The sequence below is a fragment of the Eleutherodactylus coqui genome, chromosome 3, assembly GCF_035609145.1.
Source record: "Eleutherodactylus coqui strain aEleCoq1 chromosome 3, aEleCoq1.hap1, whole genome shotgun sequence".
Taxonomy (NCBI): Eukaryota; Metazoa; Chordata; class Amphibia; order Anura; family Eleutherodactylidae; genus Eleutherodactylus; species Eleutherodactylus coqui.
The window spans coordinates 44,478,901-44,498,308 of NC_089839.1; the positions used below are offsets into that span (position 1 = coordinate 44,478,901).

A 19,408-nucleotide genomic window follows, 5' to 3' on the forward strand; every position below is an offset into this window, starting at 1 on the left:
ATCGGAGCTGTTGTGTGCAGGTGTCAGCCATAGGAAACAGCCGTCGCTTGCATTGTATCTAGGGAGATCACTGCGTGATCTCTCTTCATACATACCCAGACACTGTAGAACATAACTGTACGTTCTACAGTGTTAAAGGAGTTAACCCCACAATCCCCTCATGTCACACTCACAGAGACACAGTAAGCTGATACATGTAGAGTTACGTACTGTTGCTGAGGCCATCTCTGTGTCTGTCCAGGGCAAAAAGTGATCACTGTGGTTACTGGTCATTTCCCTTCCCATAAAATCCGGCTCCATAAATAGAATACAGTTCCAATCAAAATTATTCAGCCCCCATTGCAAATTAGGTTAATTTCCCACATTTACAAACTTTCAGTTGTTTGCAAAAAAACTTTAAATAAGAACAATTTAAACAGCTCAACACAACTAATATAACAAGTGGTTTCTCCAAAATTCACCGCCAAATGCCACTTTTACTGACTACGGCAGTCTCAGAATTATTCATCCCCTTCATGACAAGCGTCTTTAGTGCCTAGTAGAGCCCCTTTTGCTGTTATGACCTGCTGCAAACATAATGCATAACCAGACACCAGCATCTGACAGCCCATTCCTCAAGGACAATGACCTCCAGTTTACTAATATGCTTGGGGTGGCCTGCTGCAGCCACCGTATTCAAAGCCCAGCAAGGGATTTCTATGGGGTTTAAATCAGGCGACTGTGACAACCACTCTAGAATCCCAATCTTCTTCAGGTTGCATACAACTACAAGCTGGGGTTCTCGCAAAGAAGGCGAATCTGTGTTGGACATGGCACCGCGCATTGCAAAAAGCATGCGGGAATATAAGGAGGCTGGGAAGCAGCTGTGGAAATACTGCTACATGTTGCCCTCTGTGAAATGGCCATAATAAAAACAATAGCCATCGCAGAAAAGAGAAAAGGGAGAATTCTGCAAGCCAGCGGTCCTTTTAGGGAGAAGCTTTTGAATGACGAGGGATTCTTCAGAATGGTGCATGGAAGCAGTGACAGTGTCAGCAGCTGAGCCGGTTGGTTTTCCCTCCACATTGGCAAAGTCAGATGCTGAGCATGGGGATGACAGCAGCAGAAACAGCAGAGACTGGGCCTTGACTATGCAACAAATCAGGCTGCAAGACGAAGATACAGCAGCTGGTCAAAAAAAAAAAAGAACACCATACAGGAGAGGTACATTTATGTTACCAATCACTCTGGTATGGCTGCAAAGTCAGATCAGGGTGCTAGCCCTGGTATGCCCCAAGGCCCGGGCTCTGTGTTGTGTCCGATGCAGGGGACTAGGGAAGCTAGAAGTGGGAATAGAGGAGTTAAGGAGGTTGAGAAGGTCAGTGGAAAGAGAAAAAAGAAGGGGGGGGGGGGCGATCCAACATTAGGTCCCATTTATGGTGGCTTGGATGTCCCTCCTCTGTCCCTGAAACTCCTGTCAGAAGCAGAGGGAGCACAGCGGGTGATGGCCAAGTCTGCCAATCCTTCAACACATCTCAAGGTAGAGAGGCATGGATTTGATGCCTTCCATAAGCAATGGGGGAAAACATATGGTCCCTTCCAACAACTGGGCAAGATGTTGGCCATAGGATCATGGCCCATCTTCAGTGGCGAGGAGATGATGTGTGGCCCTCAAGGGGTAAAGTTGGCGAGCGTCAGATGAAGATGGGTTTCAGGATAACCCATCCGGCTGGAGTCAAACGAGTGACCATTTTGACTATGACATCATGACTTGGCTTAGTTAGTACAGTGAGGTGTCGGATATGCCTAAAAAGAACTGGAATGAGCATCTGGTCCAGAGCCTGGACGTTTATGGTCAAAAGAAAACATTCAGGGAACTCGGTGGCCCACATACCATCTGCAGCCTTCCTTGGTAGGGAACGTATCTTGGCTTTCTACCAGGAACAGCTGAAGCTCAGTCACATATGTGTGGCGACCTCACACATTTGAATGCTGCCTGCAAAGTCATCAAGTGCGAAGTGTATGGTGAGGTAGGTCATCTGGCAGCATCGTGTACGGAGATCAGGTGTCACTTGTGTGGTGACCTCGGCCTCCCATTCAGCCACTGTCCAATGCGGTCGTGGCTCCAGTGGAGGAGAGCCATGAGGTTGCCTCTGCACAGGAAGTCACCAACAGAGGCAGTGGAGCCTGGGAGCCAAGGAAGAGCAAACATGCTGGGTCTACCAATCTGAGGTGCCTAGAGAAGCACAGAAGGAGCAGGGACCTGGCGGAGGCTCATGTGACAGGTAGGTCAATGTTGATCCCTGTTCCGAATGCAAATTATGTGGCTGAGGATGCAGAGGACAGGGAGTTGGATGAGGAGGTCAGGATGTTCCAGAAGGAGGAGGCTGCCACCTTTTCAGATTCTTTCCAGTATGAAAGTGTGGACAAGGATGGCAAGGGGTGGTAAGAGAAAAAAGTGTAAGCAGGGTACAAAGAAAAAGGGAAAAATAAGAAATCCTAGATCTTCCCCTACTCTGGGACAGTTGCTCTTGTTGAGCTCCCTAATAGGTTGCAAGCTCTCTTCTCTTCTTCGTTTCTGGGTTTCTGGGGCACAGTGGCCTACAGGGGGTGCTGAATCTTCCTCTTGTCAGGGTTCAGTGACCTCCAAGGGGAGTTCTAGCTCGGAGTCAAGGAGCCCCTTGCCATGGACCTTTCAGTGTACAAAAAATGTGGCAAGGGGTCATCCTTGGACCTTTAAGAAAAAGGGGGTGAGAAGAGGAAAGCTATGTAACTCAATAACCAATAATAGCGGCACAGCTACACTGATGCTGGCATCGATTAATATTGCCAGCATTAAGTCAGATATGGATAGATTTGAGGCCTTTGATTTTCTCAGCCACGTTGAAGCCGACATTTTATTTTTGCAAGAGAACAGGCTGACAAATTTGGTAGCCATACATAAGGCAAAGAGGGAGTGGAGGTCTGGTCCATCTTATTGGTCTCCTGTGGCCGAGCCATATAGCTGAATGGCGGTCCTTTTTACTGCAGCAACTAAATGCCGGTGGGTTATTGAAATAGGGAGGGTGCCTGATTCCATATGTCCTCATAAAGGGACAAGAGCTTCAACTAGTTATCATCTACGATTCCTAAACCAAGTGGGACCCCAAGATTCTCTTTATGAGAATCAAGCCGTACCTTTTTACCAGCCATCAGATGATTTTTGGGGATGACTTTACCACAGTCACAAGGACCTGTGACAGGGAAGATTCCCAAGATAGACTGGATTCCGATAGCATTGCACTTAATAGCATAGCTAGTGAACATCATCTGGTGGATGTCCACATCCAGCAACCTAGAGCCACGTGGGGTTCACCAATTGTAAAGGTAGATGTAGGATAGACCGTTTTTTTGTTCAATATATTTTTATTGGTTTCACAAAATAAGCAAGACAGAGAAAAACATTTATGATGTCTCAGTTTGCTATTAGATCAATTTAACAATAAGACTTAATAAATCTTAACTGGAAAAGTGCACTACTTGTCTGTGAAATTTTGTACGGTAAACAAACAGGGGGAGGGGGTAAGATGGGAGTGGGTAGAGGGGGGTTGGTGCGGAGGAGGGGGGGGGGGGGGGAGATCGGTTGGGGACTCCAGGATTATTGTTTCTGGCTATAGATATAGTTTGGTCAAGTTACACACACCTCCCTGACTGTAGCCAACCAGCGAATAAGGGTGTGTTCCGGATGTCTATCCATGTTGCCCATGTATGATAGAATTTGTCATGACCCGGCGGGTCGTCCGAGAGCCTCAGTCTCTCCATGCGTTCTATTTCATCCATCGCCCCCCACCCAGGTGCTTCTAGGTATTTCTATTCCTTGTTTCCAAAACCTGGGAATCGATTGTCTCATGGCCATGATGAAGAATTTCAATAGTCCTTTTTTGAGGGAGGGGGCGCCTTCCGGCGGGATGGACAATAGTGACAACTCAGGTGTCAGGGTCAGAGATTCCCTGCTCACCCTCTCGTATAGGCGCTTCACATCCTGCCATATGGGAGTGACCATGGGACATCCCCACCATATGTGGAGCATTGAGCCCACGTCCGCCCTGCAGCGCCAACAGGTGTTCGGGGTCGCTGGAAAGAGGGTGTGTAGTCTCTCCGGGGTCATATACCACCGTGAAAGAATTTTAAAGTTTAGCTCCTGTAGTTTGCTGGCTATGGACATCTTATGTGTGAATTGGAACGCCTTGTTCCAGAGCTCCCCGGGAAATGACCTACCCAAGGCTTCCTCCCACGCGCCCAACCACCTGGGGAGATGGTTGTCAAGCTTTTCCTTTAGTAGCTGGTCGTATAGCAGTGAGACCGTATGTCTGGGTATTTCCGAGGCACAGCATAATCTCTCGAAAGGGGTAAGGCTCTCGCTCCAGCCCCCCTCTGGTTTTATTCTCTCCAGGTAGCTGCGAACCTGAAGGTATTGCATCCATGAGCCCGGGGGGAGCTCCCGTGTCCCCCCCAGATCCACCAGTCCTCGTATACCCCCAGAGTCCACCACGTTCCCCACACTGGGCTCCGTCCCCGGTGGCAGGAACCCCAAGTTATGGGAAGATATTGTTGCTGCGAGCTGTGGGTTACCCACTAGTGGAGTCAGGGGTCCCGGGACCGACATCTTGCACCCCCCCCCCCCCCGCCACGCCCCCATGAGTGTGTTCATCAGGGCTGATGTCTCTATGTTCCTCCGGCTGACCTTACCCGGAATCCAAAACACTCCCCTCGTCTCACAGGTGTTGTTTTCGTTTTCAATTTGTACCCAACATTTGTCTGATCTATGATGGAATAGGTCCAGTATGAGGGTTCCCATTGCCGCTTTGTGGTATAGGCGAAAGTCTGGAAGTCCCCCACCCCCCTTTTCCTTTCGTTTAGTTAGGCTCTTATAGCTGAGTCTCTTGGATCCTCCTTTCCATATGAACTGAAGTATTTGACTGCGTACTTTATCGAAGAAGTCTTTTGGGGGGTTGCATGGTGCAGTTTGGAAAACATACAGTAACCTGGGGAGGATGTCCATTTTAATCGCACCCATTCTGCCGAACCATGATAATGGTGCTCCTATCCAGCTTTCTAGGTCCCTTTTAAGGGTCAACAGAAGTGGTTTGTAGTTTAGTTAGTACAGTCTGGATGGATAGACAGTTTTTTTAAGGAGGAAGCTCTAGTACCCGTTGTTTAGGTGGAATTCTTCGAGCACTGTCTGTTTTCTCTGAATGTTGTAGAGACCCTCCAGTTGAGAAGAGGACTATGGAGGCTAAATTCGTTGCTCCTGGAGGAAGCAGAGATAAGATGGTCCTTTAAAGATTTTCTGCAGAGCCAGGTACCAATACTGGATCTCCGTAGCAGTAAGTCAAAGTGGTGGGAAATGTTCAAGAACAGGGCGGCGAAATTTTGAGGGTCAGTTTTAGGAAAACAGTAGTGAAATTGTAAGGACAGATAAGTCTAGGGATAGGATACTTTGACGGTGGTCAGCTTAGCATATCCAGTCCTAGTGGAAGCCTATGTGTAACACTTGTAGCTTTTTGTTTTAAGTCAAGAGATTAAGAAGTATGGCTGCAGATGACTGAGTTTGGGTTTTGGGTAATATGTGTATGATATGCTATTATTTTGTTTAAGGATTTTGTAGAAACTATAAGGACGGTCGTATGATCCGCTGTAATACGCAGTTCAATCAAATACATTGAATTACACAATTCGGCTCACATTAGCAGGTCGGAATTGTGTCATCCGTTCATGGAAAATAAAAAGCAGCATGTTCTATTTTACCATGGAATCCGCAACCATAGAGTCCACTGTGCTTGTCACACAGATAAAACTGCAGCCCATGCACAAATTACAAGCACTGGATGTTTGAGTTATATTGGTTTTGTTTTTTTTCCATGTTTGTTTTCATATGTTTATGTATATTTTTATGGTTCTATTTCTTTTCAGTCATAGGGGTTGCATGTGGTGTTATGTTATAGTGGTGGTGATTGTAGTGTAGTGTATGTATTGGTTTGGACTATATGGACCTTTAATTTTTCTTTTATCCTTAAACAAAATCAATCTTAGTTGGGTTTATTTAAAATACGTAATCATGATACTTGATTGGATCCATCTTGCCCTCGAAACACTTCAGGTTTTAGTGCCAGAAAAAGCAAAGCCTGCCCCAGAGCATCACCAAGCCACCAGCATGCTTCACTATAGGCAGGGTGATCTTTTCAGCGTATGCTTCATTCTTCCTCCTCCAGACATACTGCTGATCCAGAGGCCGGAAAAGTTCCAGTTTTGTTTCATTGCCCCACAGAACAGAATCCCAAAACTTCTCTGGCTTATTTATATGGTTTTCAGCATACTGGGGGTGATTTTTCTTGTGCTTTTGGGTCACTAGAGGTGTATGTCTTAGCGTTTAGGCAAGTAGACCTTCAGTGTTGAGTATGTGCCTTACTGTGAAAACAGGAACCTCAGTTCCTGTTACCACCAAATCTTGCTGCAGGTCTTTTGCAGTCACTCGAGGGTTTTTGATCACCTGCTCCTCGGGAATCTGGTGGCAGCCAGTGATGGCTTCCTCTTTCTACTCTATCCAGGTAGTGTAGCCAGTGTTCATTCAACTTTGATCTTGTCAACTGCTCCCAACTGTATTTGCAGGAACATTTAGTGCCTTTGCTATCTTTTTGTGTCCTTTTCCTTCTCTGCACAAGGTAATGATCTCTTACCTTAAAGGGGTTGCATCAGGTGTGCTTGGGATAAAACATTAAATACCTGGACTGGCTTGGGCTTTGTTGACTAGGACATTTGATTGCATGTTAGAAATATGGCTAAGTCAATAGAGTGATGCAAAAGATTAAAGGGGTTGTACCATAATTGAAAGATATCTCAACCAATCTTGAGAATGGAACTCTCCTGTCTCGCTCTGACTGTCACTGCGGGGTCAATTTTCCCCTTCCCTGCGGTGACATCACTGCGAATGGAGCGCTGGCAGTCAGCGCTCCATTTATTTCAATGGGGCTGATGGATATACCTAAGCAGGTGCCCTTTAGTTATCTCTGTAATCCTGTTGAAAGTGAATTGGGTGTTGGTGCCATTGTGCGATCAGCACTCCATTCAGTTTCCTCCTCACTGCAGGGGGGTGCATTTACCCCATAAGTAAGGAGACGGGGGGGGGGGGGGGGGGGGGGGGCGGGACAGGACAAGAATCACTGCAGACAGAAACTACAAGGCTATGAAGAAAGGACTGGGCTAGACATAACCATAGAAACAAACTACTCTGAGAAGAACCAGCTAGACTAGAACAAAATATGAGAAGCTTACAAGTAGCTTTAAGAGGAGACTAGACATCTTTTTAGAGCACTGCAACGTTACAGGATATAGACATTAAATAACCAGAAAGGTTGTTAGTCCAGGAAATTTCCGACTGTCGGACTTGGATTTAAGTAGGAACTTTTCAAATGTTGCTCCAGGGATTATTCTGACTGCCATTATGGAGTTGGGAAGGAATTTTTCTCCCCAAAATGGGGTAAATTCGCTTCTTCCTCATTGTTTTTTTTTTGCCTTCCTCTGGATCAACAAGGGGGGAGGATGAAAACAAGGCTGAACTGGATGGACATTTCTCTTTTTTCAGCCTAGCATACTATGTTACTGGAGTTGATTGCACATAGTTTTCTCTATAACCAGCACCACACTGCAGAACCCAGGAATATTTAAATAAAGACTAACCAATGAGGAACTCCTCCCCAAAAAAGCCCCCTTCCATGTGTAGTCAGTTGACGCACATCAATGGATCAGCTGTAAGATAGTTGCATATCAACTGCCCCAACAACAAGCTAGAAGCCGGAAAATGATGATACGGCAGTAGAATTCAAGCTGATCATAGCACTTGCATCATATTATTCATCCATGTCGTACAAATTCACAGTATAGCCACATGCGTATGCTCTAACCGATGCTCAATGTTCAGCTGCTAAATTTCAGTCATTTTTCTAGTTCTCCCAGGTTGCTGTAAACGGTGAAAAATGCAATCTCTTAAACCCTTCCATGCTCTAAACCTGCACTAATGGCTTTGCAGGTTGTCACAACAGCAGCTGACAATGTCTGGTGACAACAGTTTAGCCAAAGGGATAAAACACTATAAGGGAAAGTGTCTGCTAAAATCAATGGTATCTGACACAAGACGCAGTCACAGCTATGAATCTGAGATTTTCAGCTGCGTTCTATCTTAGCACGTCAAGTCTGAGAATAGACGATGACCCAAGGGGCTTTCGTTGCAGGTTTCAGCTGTGGAAACTCTTTAAGGAAAAAAAAAATCTTTTCAGTTGTGGAAAATATAACTTATGTGACATCAACTTTACTGGTCATCAATAGCAAAATCAGAAATATCTTTCCTCTTGTTTCATTTCATATCTGTCTAGTTATGAAATGAGGCACTATGCACTTATATATGACCAAATAACTAAATAGATGCCATTAAGGTCTGTTGTCAGAAACGCTATCTTTTCTCCTTAGGGAGAGGACCTAGACAGTGAGTAAGGAGACTCAAAAGGCCATTCATGCTCCTCTGGGTAATATGCAAATAAGGGAGATGGAATAATACCTCTGCAGCACCACCTATTGGAAGGCAGCATTCCTTCAAGTCAAAGTTAGACTCTTTATACAAGCCTTGTAACAATGACTGGGAGTTAAAAGCAAAGCCAGACTCCATGTACAGACAGCTGTTTCAGGGTATACAGTTACAGAGTCTAACTTTGGTTTGAAGGAAAGCTGCCTTCCAATAGGTGGCACTGTGGAGGTAGTATTCCATCGTCAGTGCCCAAACTAAACACCTGGATTAGTCACTGAAGACCACCCGGTTTCACTTCATAGCAGTCCAGTTTCATCTTTCACGAAACCACTACAAATGGAGGTGACGGTGGGTGTCAAAGGCAGTACATGTAATTGGCACCATGAGACCAAATGTCCTTCAGGCAAGTGCTTGGAAATGGTTCTGACAGACATAGCGCTTGTAACGATGGCGCCACTAGTCTCTGGAGGGTGGACAATTAAACAGTTGGAGCTGATCGTGCTGGTCAGAAAATCAGACAATCCATTCTACTGGTGGTTTGTCAAGGGCGTCCTGAGCCTAAGTTGCACCTCCTAATAGTCTGGTCAAAATGGCCCAGCTGATGGGCAATTCGTCTATATGACCGTCCAGCTGCTCACATCCCAATAATGCACCTCTCTTAGACTTTGGTAACGGGGTGAAATCTCTTCTCTGAGTCGTAGAGGCGTCTAGTGGTCAACAAGCTGAAGAAGAGGTCACTACACACAAGGGGCCTCAGAGAGCCTTTCCATAAGCCAAGGGCGAAACCAATTTTAGATCCTCAGGTGACAAGACGGTTTATCCAATCACGCCACAACTCTAATCATTTGCATTTCTGCCTGTAAGTTGTAATTGAATGCTGAGTTTTCCAGCAAAACGAAAACTCCTTCTAGGTGTTTGATTTTTTTTTATAGAAAGAATATATATATATATATATATATACACATACACTGAACAATCACTGAAATAAGAACACCTTCTCCATAACGGATTGGTCCACCTTTTTTTTTTGCAGTGCCGGCTTTCAGATATCAGGTAACAAGGTGGCGAACATCCTCCATACTCAATTCAATCCACGCCTTCTGCAGCAGCTCCATCAGTTGGTGCACATTTTACGGATAAGTGGGAGCAGATCTCACAGCCCTGTCCAGCATATCCAAAACCTGTACAATAGGGTTACGGTCCATTCAATGCGATGGCTGTGATTGGTTTATTAAAATGCTGGCCCTGATTGGCTAAGCCGCGGTGCTTGAGAACCAATCACAGCCAGCACTTCCTGGAGGTGGGAATTTTGAACCTCCAAGCCAGGAAGCGCTTGCTGAAAACTACAATGCAGCCTGGGCCTATTTTAGAGCTTTTACAGCATCGCGAGAAAAATCACACAATTTTGTTGCCGTGTGAATCAGGCCTTAGGGATCCCACATTGGTTCACCGAAAATACAACAAAACATGCAGAAAATGCTGCAGACTGACTAACGATGCGGAGAAGAATATCTCCAGTTTACTTTTATTGTTCATTTCTAGGTTTAGCGTTCCTTTAAACCCCAGACTATGTCTACAAATGGGCCGTGACATTTTACAGCAAAAGCCAATTTTCTTCTGAGACACAGTGATAAAAGTGTACCTCCTCTTATAAACCCTGATGACTCATTCATCCCCGGCTTCATGGAACACTTGTAATTCCTCACATCCTGGAAGTGATTCATGGATTAAATGAAATTAAAGAAAGAAAACAATTTACAAGTAGCTGTGCAATGTCTAGTCTGTAATGTCCACAGCGGAGGCGGGGCTGGGGGTCCGTGACATTTTTATAAGCACAATAACAAAAAGGTCCCTAGTAAATAGTATATAACAATCTTCTGGGAAGGTCCTGAACATTCTCTACGCCTTTTCTTCTTTTTGGGATAACTGAGTAAGACCACTGACGATTACACAACCCCCATAGCGGTCATCACCCATTTTTCCCATAGAAAAACCTAGTTATGTATCAATATCAGAACAGGTAATGTATCACACATTAACCCCTTAAGGACATGGCCTATTTTCGGCTTAAGGATGCAACGATTTTTTTGGCGGATTTTCATCTCTATTTTCCAAAAGCCATAACCTTTTTATTTTTCCGTATAAGGGCTTGTTTTTTGAGTGGCGAACTGTAGTTTTTGTTGGTGCCCTTTTTGGGTATATAGACTATATTGTAAAATTTTTATTATTTTTTTTATGATAGCAGGGAAAGAAAACGCATCAATTCTGCCGTAGATTTTTGGGGTTCTTTTTTACAGCGTTAATCATGCAGCATAAATGACACACTACATTTTTACTGCGGGTCGGGATTTTTCTAAATCGGTGCATTCAAAGTCCTGTAACTTTTTTATTTTTCTATGTACAGAGCTCTGTGAGGGCTTAGTTTTTGCGAGACGAGCTGTAGTTTTTATTGCTACCATTTTGGGGTACATACGGCAGTTTTTTAGCGTTTTTTCTTACGCGTTTTGCTGTGCAGGATAAAAAGCATGTTCAACTTATTACGGACACGACAATACCAAATATGTGCGATTTTATTTTTTTTACATTTTTTTATGCTAATATGAGAAAAAGCACCTAAATAGGTTTTTTTTTACATTTTTCTTTTTTGTACATTATTTGTATCTTTTTTTTTTTTTGCACCATTTGTGTCCCTGTAGGGGACTTTTACCATAGCATCGATGATCGCTATGATAAGGCATTGCAGGACTGAAGTCCTGCAATGCCTGATCGCTTGTTACAGCAATCACAGGCACTGGCAATACAGGACGCCGGTATCCTGTTGCCATGGCAACCAGTCGGGCTCTCCGCACTCCTTCCGTGAACCCTTCCCATGCCGCAATCGGGAAGGGGTTAACAGCGGGAGTCGCATGTCCGATGCACCTCCGCTGTTGCAGCGGGAGGCTGGCTATCACTGACAGCTGGCTCTTGCTGCTGGATGGCACGAAATTGCTTATGATCTCGCGCTATCCCTAGGACATAAGTTTACGCCCTGAAACGTGAAGAGGTTAACTCCATAGTGACCAGCCTATGTTGTGCCTTAAGGACCAAGGGATTTTAATCACTGCATTGCAAAAGCCATAACTCGTTGACATAGCCGTATGAGGGCTTCTTTTTTGGGCTTCTTTAAGTTGTATATTTTATTGGCACCACTATGGGGTACATATAATATGTTGTATAGCTTTTATAACTGTTTTTTGGCAAGGAAATAGAAAAAAACGTCCAGAAATGTCACCATTATTTTGGGGTTTTGTTTTTACTGCGTTCACTATTTGGTAAAAATAACATGATAACTTTCTTATTTTGAATTCAGGATTGTTGTTTTTTGTGGGAAGAGTTGTAGTTTTTATTGGTAACATTCTGAGGTAGATGTGACTTTTTGGATTGTTTTTTAACCCTTTACAATCCAATTTCTCTGCACCCGCACACTACCCAGCTCTTATTTATTTTGGGTAGGATTACTCAACAGAAACGCATAAAAATGAAGTGTCATGATGATTTTATTAGCCATTTTTTTGAAAAGTAAACATGAGTTAATATGTATATAACACTATGCAGAAGAGAGCTCGATATCGGAGAAATGGTATATTAGACTATGCAGAAGAGAGCTCGATATCGGAGAAATGGTATATTACACTATGCAGAAGAGAGCTCGATATCGGAGAAATGGTATATTACACTATGCAGAATTGATCTCCAAAGATCCCCTGTGCAGATGGAAGAAACATCCAGAAGGTCAACCATCACTGCAGCCTCCACCAATCTGGGCTTTATGGTAGAGCGGCCAGAAAGAAGCCTCTACTCCGAAGAAGACACATGAAAGCCCACCTAAAAGACTCACAGACTGTGAGAAAAAAGATTTTCTGGTCTGATGATTGAACTCAACCAAGATTGAACTTTTTGGCCTCAGTTTATGTCTGGAGTAAACCAGGTACTTCTCCTCACCTGCCCAATACCATCCCTACAGTGAAGCCTGGTGGGGGCAGTATCATGCTTGGGGGGGGGGGGCAGGGAGACGGTCAGGGGTGATGGAAAGTTGAATGGAGCACAGTTCAGAGATATTCTTAATGAAAACCTACTCTAGAGCGCCAGGAACCTAAGATGGGGCAGAAGGTTCACCTTCCAACAAGACAATGACCCTAAGTACACAACTAAGACAACGCAGGAGGGGCTTAGGGACAACTCTGTGAACGTCCTTGAGTGGTCCAGCCAGAGCCCTGACTTGAGCCCAATCCAACATCTCTGGAGAGACCTGGAAATGGCTGTCCACAGACGGCCCCCATCCAACCTGACAGAGCTTGAGAGGATCTGCAGAGAGAAAGGACAGAAAATCCCCAAATCCAGGTGTGCGAACCTTGTGTCATCATACCCAAGAAGACCGGAGATTGTAATCACTGCCAAATATGCTTCAACTAAATACTGAGTACAGGGTGTGACTACTTCTGTCAATGCAAAATGTCAGTTTTTCATTTTTAAAAACACTACAAAGATTTCTAACATTCTGTTTTCAATTTGTCATTATGGGGCATTGAGTGCAGAAAGACGGGGAAAAAACTTATATAACAATATAACAAAAATGTAAAGAAAAAGGGAAGACTTCCTGGACCCACTGTATATGTCTGCTATTTGTTTTCAACCACTTTAAGTACCGTATTTTCCGGCGTATAAGACGACACCCAACTTTTCCAATGGGGAAACTTAGATACCTGTCGTCTTATACACTGGACTAACTACCTGTAGAAAAAAAAATCAATACTCACCTCCCGCCACGCTACTGCAGGCTGTCGCTCCCTTCTCCACGCTTTCTGGATGCGGGGCTTGAATGATGTCATTGAATGGCTGTGATTGCTTAACCAAGTGCCGGCTTTCATTGGCTGACGCCGCGCTGAGTTAGCTAATCAGAGGATGAGCTTTCTGGAGGCAGGGCATCCAAGCCCCGCATCCAGAAAGCAATGCTCGGTCGGCATGGAGGCAGGAGCGACGGCCTGCAGCAGTGCCGCAGATCATCGCAGGACGCCGCGGGAGGTGAGTATTTTTTTTTCTACAGTAGTTAGTCCGGCGTATAAGATGACCCCCGACTTTGGAGAAGATTTTCCTGGGTTAAAAAATCGTCCTATACGCTGGAAAATACAATAGTAGCGTTTACCCATATGTACATTTATTCCACTTTGGATGTGCCGTCTTATACCCTATTTTTGGTGCTGTAATAACATAGTAGCAAACTAAAAGTGATGACTTACCCCCTCTTAAAGTGTGCTGCATATGCCCCTCGCAGCGCTGCTTCCAGGAAGAAGCTAAGTTCAAAGTCTTGACAAGAAGAGCTGGAGTTCTTGGTGTTCCTGGAGTGAGTACTGTTCACAGGCTATACATAATAAACGTAGTTAAAGGTTAAAAAAGACACAGGCCTATCAAGAACAACCTTTCTCCGTCCACTATACAGCATTATAACAATAGGTGCTAGATTAAAGGAGATGTCCCGCGCCGAAACGGGTTTTTTTTTTTTTAAACCCCCCCCCCGTTCGGCGCGAGACAACCCCGATGCAGGGGTTAAAAAAACCACCCGCACAGCGCTTACCTGAATCCCGGCGGTCCGGTGACTTCAATACTTACCGCTGAAGATGGCCGCCGGGATCCTCTATCTTCGTGGACCGCAGCTCTTCTGTGCGGTCCACTGCCGATTCCAGCCTCCTGATTGGCTGGAATCGGCACGTGACGGGGCGGAGCTACACGGAGCTACACGGAGCCCCATAGAGAACAGCAGAAGACCCGGACTGCGCAAGCGCGGCTAATTTGGCCATCGGAGGCCAAAAATTAGTCGGCACCATGGAGACCAGGACGCTAGCAACGGAGCAGGTAAGTAAAAAACTTTTTATAACTTCTGTATGGCTCATAATTAATGCACAATGTATATTACAAAGTGCATTATTATGGCCATACAGAAGTGTATAACCCCACTTGCTGCCTCGGGACATCTCCTTTAATTATAATCCTCAGTGCCATTAGTTATTATATAGGTATTATGGAAATTTGTGCTTGAAAAATCAATGCACACATACTTTACTGGGGCCCTGCAGAAAAAAATGATGCATTTATCTGTTTGGGGTTTTTTTTGCATTGAGTTTCTTTCCCATGCATTTAGAAAGCCTCATACTTGGTTTGCAGGCTCTCCTGCATTCAAGTTTCTGGCCGGGAGGTTGGGAGGGGGCATTACCAGCACTAATCAGCTGGTCTCTCTCATGAATGCACATGAGCAAAACCACATTGCATTGAAATTGCATGCACATGCAAACGTGGTGCGATTTTTTTTTTCCAGCTCCCACAGGGAAGTATGGGCAATTCTTCAACAGGATTGCCAAAAAATAGGACATGCTGCAATTTTTCCTCTTGCATTACTAAAATTACACATGTAAATACACCCATTGAAAATAATGGGTTCTTTTCCCGGGTGATTTCTGAGCATCTCACAATGCAGAGAAATCATGTGGGAATATCGCCAGTGTATACAGTGTATATACCCCATGAATGAAATCACCTCTAAGGAGTCTTTTTGTTCAAGTTAAACAAGCCTCTCGTTATAAGGCTGCCTTCACACTTGTGATAAAATCACGCGTTTTTTGAGTGATGCGAGAGTAAGTGAATATGCAGAATTATGAAACCAGTGATTTTCAATAGTTGCATTCCCATTTACGATGTTTTCACTCATGAAGATGTGGCGTTAAAAAATAAAATCGAAGCATATCCTATCTTTCTGCGTTTTGCGTTTTTTTTCTATAGCCCATTTTGCCCTATAGACTCCTTTTTAGCACATCGCAACGCACGAACTTGCGATTTTCATGCAATACATTTTAACATTAGAAACTCCTATTGACTTCTGCGCTCAAAAGTCGCTGACGCTCAAAAATTGCCAGAACAAAACTTCATTTTTGCCGCGATCGCCAGTGTGAAGGAGCCCTAAGAGAGACCTTCCATCCCATTTAATAATTTAGTCGCCACATTCCAACTCTCTCCAACATTCCTATCTCCTTTTAACGTGGAGCCCAAAACTGAATCCCATACTGGTGATGGGGTCTTGCAAGGGATTCATGGGGTCAAGGGTTTTTATTAAAGATGAGCGAGCGTACTCGGTAAGGACAGATACTCGAGCGAGTATCGTCCTTACCGAGTACCTGCCTGCTCGCCCACAAAGATTTGGGTGCCCATGGGCACTGTGTTGCGGCAGTGAGCAGTAGGAAGCGAGGGGGGAGGGAGAGAGAGAGATCTCTCCCCCGCCGGCACCCGAATCTTTGCGGGCGAGCAGGCAGGTACTCAGTAAAGACGATACTCGCTCGAGTATCTGTCCTTACCGAGTACACTCGCTCATCTCTAGTTTTCATCTTTCTTTTTATACACCCTTTTTTGCTTTTGCGGTTGCTGCTTGACATTGAGTACTAGTTTTTAGTTTCCTTCTAACCAGAATACCCAAGTCCTTCTCTTGTTTTGCTGATCTAAAGTCGTCTGCTATCCAGAGAATAGGGGGATAACTCTATGATTGGTGGGGGTTCGACCACTGGGGTTTTGACGTTTCCTGCATAAATGGAGTGGAGGTCGCGCATACTCATCGCTGCTCCATTCATTTCAATGATAGCACTGGAAATTGCTGAATACAAGCGTTCTGAGTAGGAAGTGATTTCTCCTGGTACTACTTGGGTCTCCTCTGGATACGGCAGTTTTCACCCCCGACTCCCCCACACTCCATATTGAAGGGTTCACTGGCTTTCTATGAAATCGACTCTAGGATATGCGTGCCTGGCATAGGTATAATGCAGTATATTGTGAGCCCTATTGGGGAGAGGAACTGATTTGAATAATGACAACGTCAGTATAGGGCTGCAGAATATGTTGGAGCAATATAAGCAATGGGAAATGAGCATAGGACAGTATTGTACACTTTTTATACAGTATGGGAAGAGTTGCCCCTTAGCTGTAAAACCAAGAGCATCACAGGGGCAGCCTTCCCCCATTGCATTTTTTGCAGGTTCCCCACACTCCAGCATGTTTGCCATAAACTAAGGTAATAGTGATATCCCATTATTTACCAGTAGATGTCAGTGTTCTCTATACAAGGACTCAACACAAAAGCTTTAGCTAAAGACCGCAACTCCTACGTGTTACACATGCAGGACAATGTTGGGTTTATTTATGCTGTCAGCTTAGTTCTAGTGTTGTATGTATGTACAGAGGTTGGTTCTGGTGCCGTATTTATGTTGTCAGCTTGGTTCTAGTATTGTATGTATGTACGGAGGTTGGTTCTGGTGCCGTATTTATGTTGTCAGCTTGGTTCTAGTATTGTATGTATGTACGGAGGTTGGTTCTGGTGCCGTATTTATGTTGTCAGCTCTGTTCTATCATTGTATGTATGTACGAAGGTTGGTTCTGGTGCCATACTTATGTTGTCAGCTTGGTTCTAGAATTGCATGTATGTACTGCATTGGTTCTGGTGCCGTATTTTTTTATAAAATTAATTCTGATGCTGTATTTATCCAGGTTCTGGAGCTGTATTTATATTATGAGCTTGGTTCTGGTGCTGTATATATGTTATGAGCTTGGTTCTACTGCTGCATTTATGTACTGAGGTTCGTCCTCATGCTGTATTTGTTATGAGTGTGGTTCGGATGCTGTATTTATTCACTCAGCTGTTTTGGTGTTATATTTATGTTATGGTGTTGGTTCTGGTATTGTGTATATGTACTGAGCTAGTCTGGTGCTCCATTTATGCTATGAGCTTGGTTCTGATGCTTTATTTTTGTTATGAGCTTGGTTCTGATGCTTTATTTTTGTTATGAGCTTGGTTCTGGTATAGCATTTATTCGATGAGCTGTTCTGATGCTTTATTTATGTTATGAGCTTGGTTCTGGTATAGTATTTATTGATTGAGCTGTTCTGGTGTGGGTATGCTGCTATATTGCCGCTTTCTGCACAAGCAGAATAAAATGAGGCTGCATATTAGTGCAATATACATTTTACTCATGAGGGGGCAAAAAAGACTGCACAGAGTGCCATATAACACTGATTACCTATGATTTATTTTCTTTTGGGCTGTTTTTTATCTTTGCTTGATTAAAGGGTTTGTCCAGTTGTTAGAATAGGCTATCAATAGTAGATCAGCAAGGGCCCACTACCTGAGACCCCAGCTGATCGGCTGTGAGCTAGGCCTTTGTGATCATGCATTGAGCTAATTTCTGCAGGAAGCAGGCAGCTCTGTTCCACTGCAGTGGCTAGGCTTGGTATTACAGGCATTGAAGTGAATGGGAACTTGGCCCACAATACAAAGCCTGGCCACTGCAGTAAGAACAGTGTTGTCTGCTTCTTGCAGAAATCAGCTCAGTGCACCAGCACAATGGCCTAGCTTACAGCTGATTGGTGGGATTCCCAGGCTGCAAACCCTCACCAATCTACTATTGATGGCCTGTGCTAAGGATATGCCATCAATCGTTTACAACTGGACAGCCCCTTTAAGACAGAGCTATATTGAATGTCTGTAACTTCTCTGTATTCCCTAATGGAAGTCTGTGGTAATCTCAAATTTTATGACTTTATGACTCATTCAGATTCAAGCTGCTGCTTTGTCCTTTCCCTGTGCTTTATACTGCAGGTATACAGTATAAGCACAAGCGCCTCAATATATACCCTCTGATGCACAATTCATGTACTACACTGATGGGATACAGATCACGTTAGAAATAGCAATTATCGCTCACTCCCATCTGGGAATGCTATAAATCTTGGGTTATTACGCACCTTTTCTAATTCTTGTAAGAAGACTTGTGCAATCCAACTGGCCTTCTCAAAGCAAATGACAGCTTCTTCTTCTCTCTCAGACAGGCGAGCACGGGAGGCGATGGTGGCTGTAGCACGTTCTAATGACAAACCTTGAGGATGGGAAAATAGCCAATTATACTTTATTTTATATTTCTCTTAAGTTCAGCAGCATCAGAGGAGGAAGCTTGAAAGGGACTCATCCACGTCTCTATGTTCTCCAGACGCTACATGGATATAGCTACTTTCTTCCAAAAACAACGCCACTCTTGTCCATGGACTGTGTGTGTACTGCAGCTCAGCTACGCCTAAGTGAATGTTGCAATATCAGACGCAGCCTATGTGCAGAAGTTGCAGAGTTTTGGGGGCCTATAGCTTATTTTGTTATTTTATAACATGGCCATTAGTTTTAAAAAAAATGTAGTCGGACAACCTCGTTACAGAAACATTACTGATGCACTACTTGAGCCTTTTTTCAAATGTACACAGACATTTCTCAGTGTTAGAGTGACTACCCACTACAGTTTTTTCTTTCACTGCGAAATTCGCAGCGTTTTTGTTTCTGCAGAGGTCTATGGGACTTGTAATGTTAAAATCGCGAAAAAAAAACGCTGCAAATTTCGCAGTGAAAGAAAAAACTGTAGTGGGTAGTCACCCTTAGGCCTCGGTCACACGGGCGTTTTTTTGCGCGATTTGTGGATCGCATGACGGATGCGCATCCGCAAATCGTGTGACCGGGGCCAACGATTTACCGAAAAATCTGCAGCTAGCAGCGTTTTCGGCAAAACGGCCCAGCGCTGCCCGCTATCCTCTGCCACAGCTGTGCCACAGCTGTGGCAGAGGAGAACGATGTTCGCCCATTGAATTCAATGGAGCCGGCAATACAGCCGGCTCCATTGAAAGCAATGGGCTGCCGGCGAGCGCTGGATGAATTTTCACAAGGACCAATCAGAGGCAGCTCTCAGCTGTCAGTCAATACCTGAGAGCTGCCTCGGATTGGTCCTTGCGCTCAGCCAATCAGAGGCAGCACTCACTCACCCA

At 44.5% G+C, this 19,408-nt stretch overlaps 1 protein-coding gene across 3 annotated transcripts in view; it reads right to left on the minus strand.

The window, feature by feature from the left end:
- Positions 1–19,408, minus strand: part of TTC7A (tetratricopeptide repeat domain 7A) — a 436,415-nt gene that overhangs the window by 382,918 nt on the left and 34,089 nt on the right. For all 3 annotated transcript variants that reach the window (XM_066595533.1, XM_066595532.1, XM_066595534.1), the window contains 2 exons: positions 18,350–18,480; positions 13,813–13,934 (listed from right to left, as the gene is read on the minus strand). In XM_066595533.1, coding sequence (XP_066451630.1) covers positions 13,813–13,934; positions 18,350–18,480 — 253 coding nt within the window. The remainder of the gene's footprint in view (positions 1–13,812; positions 13,935–18,349; positions 18,481–19,408) is intronic.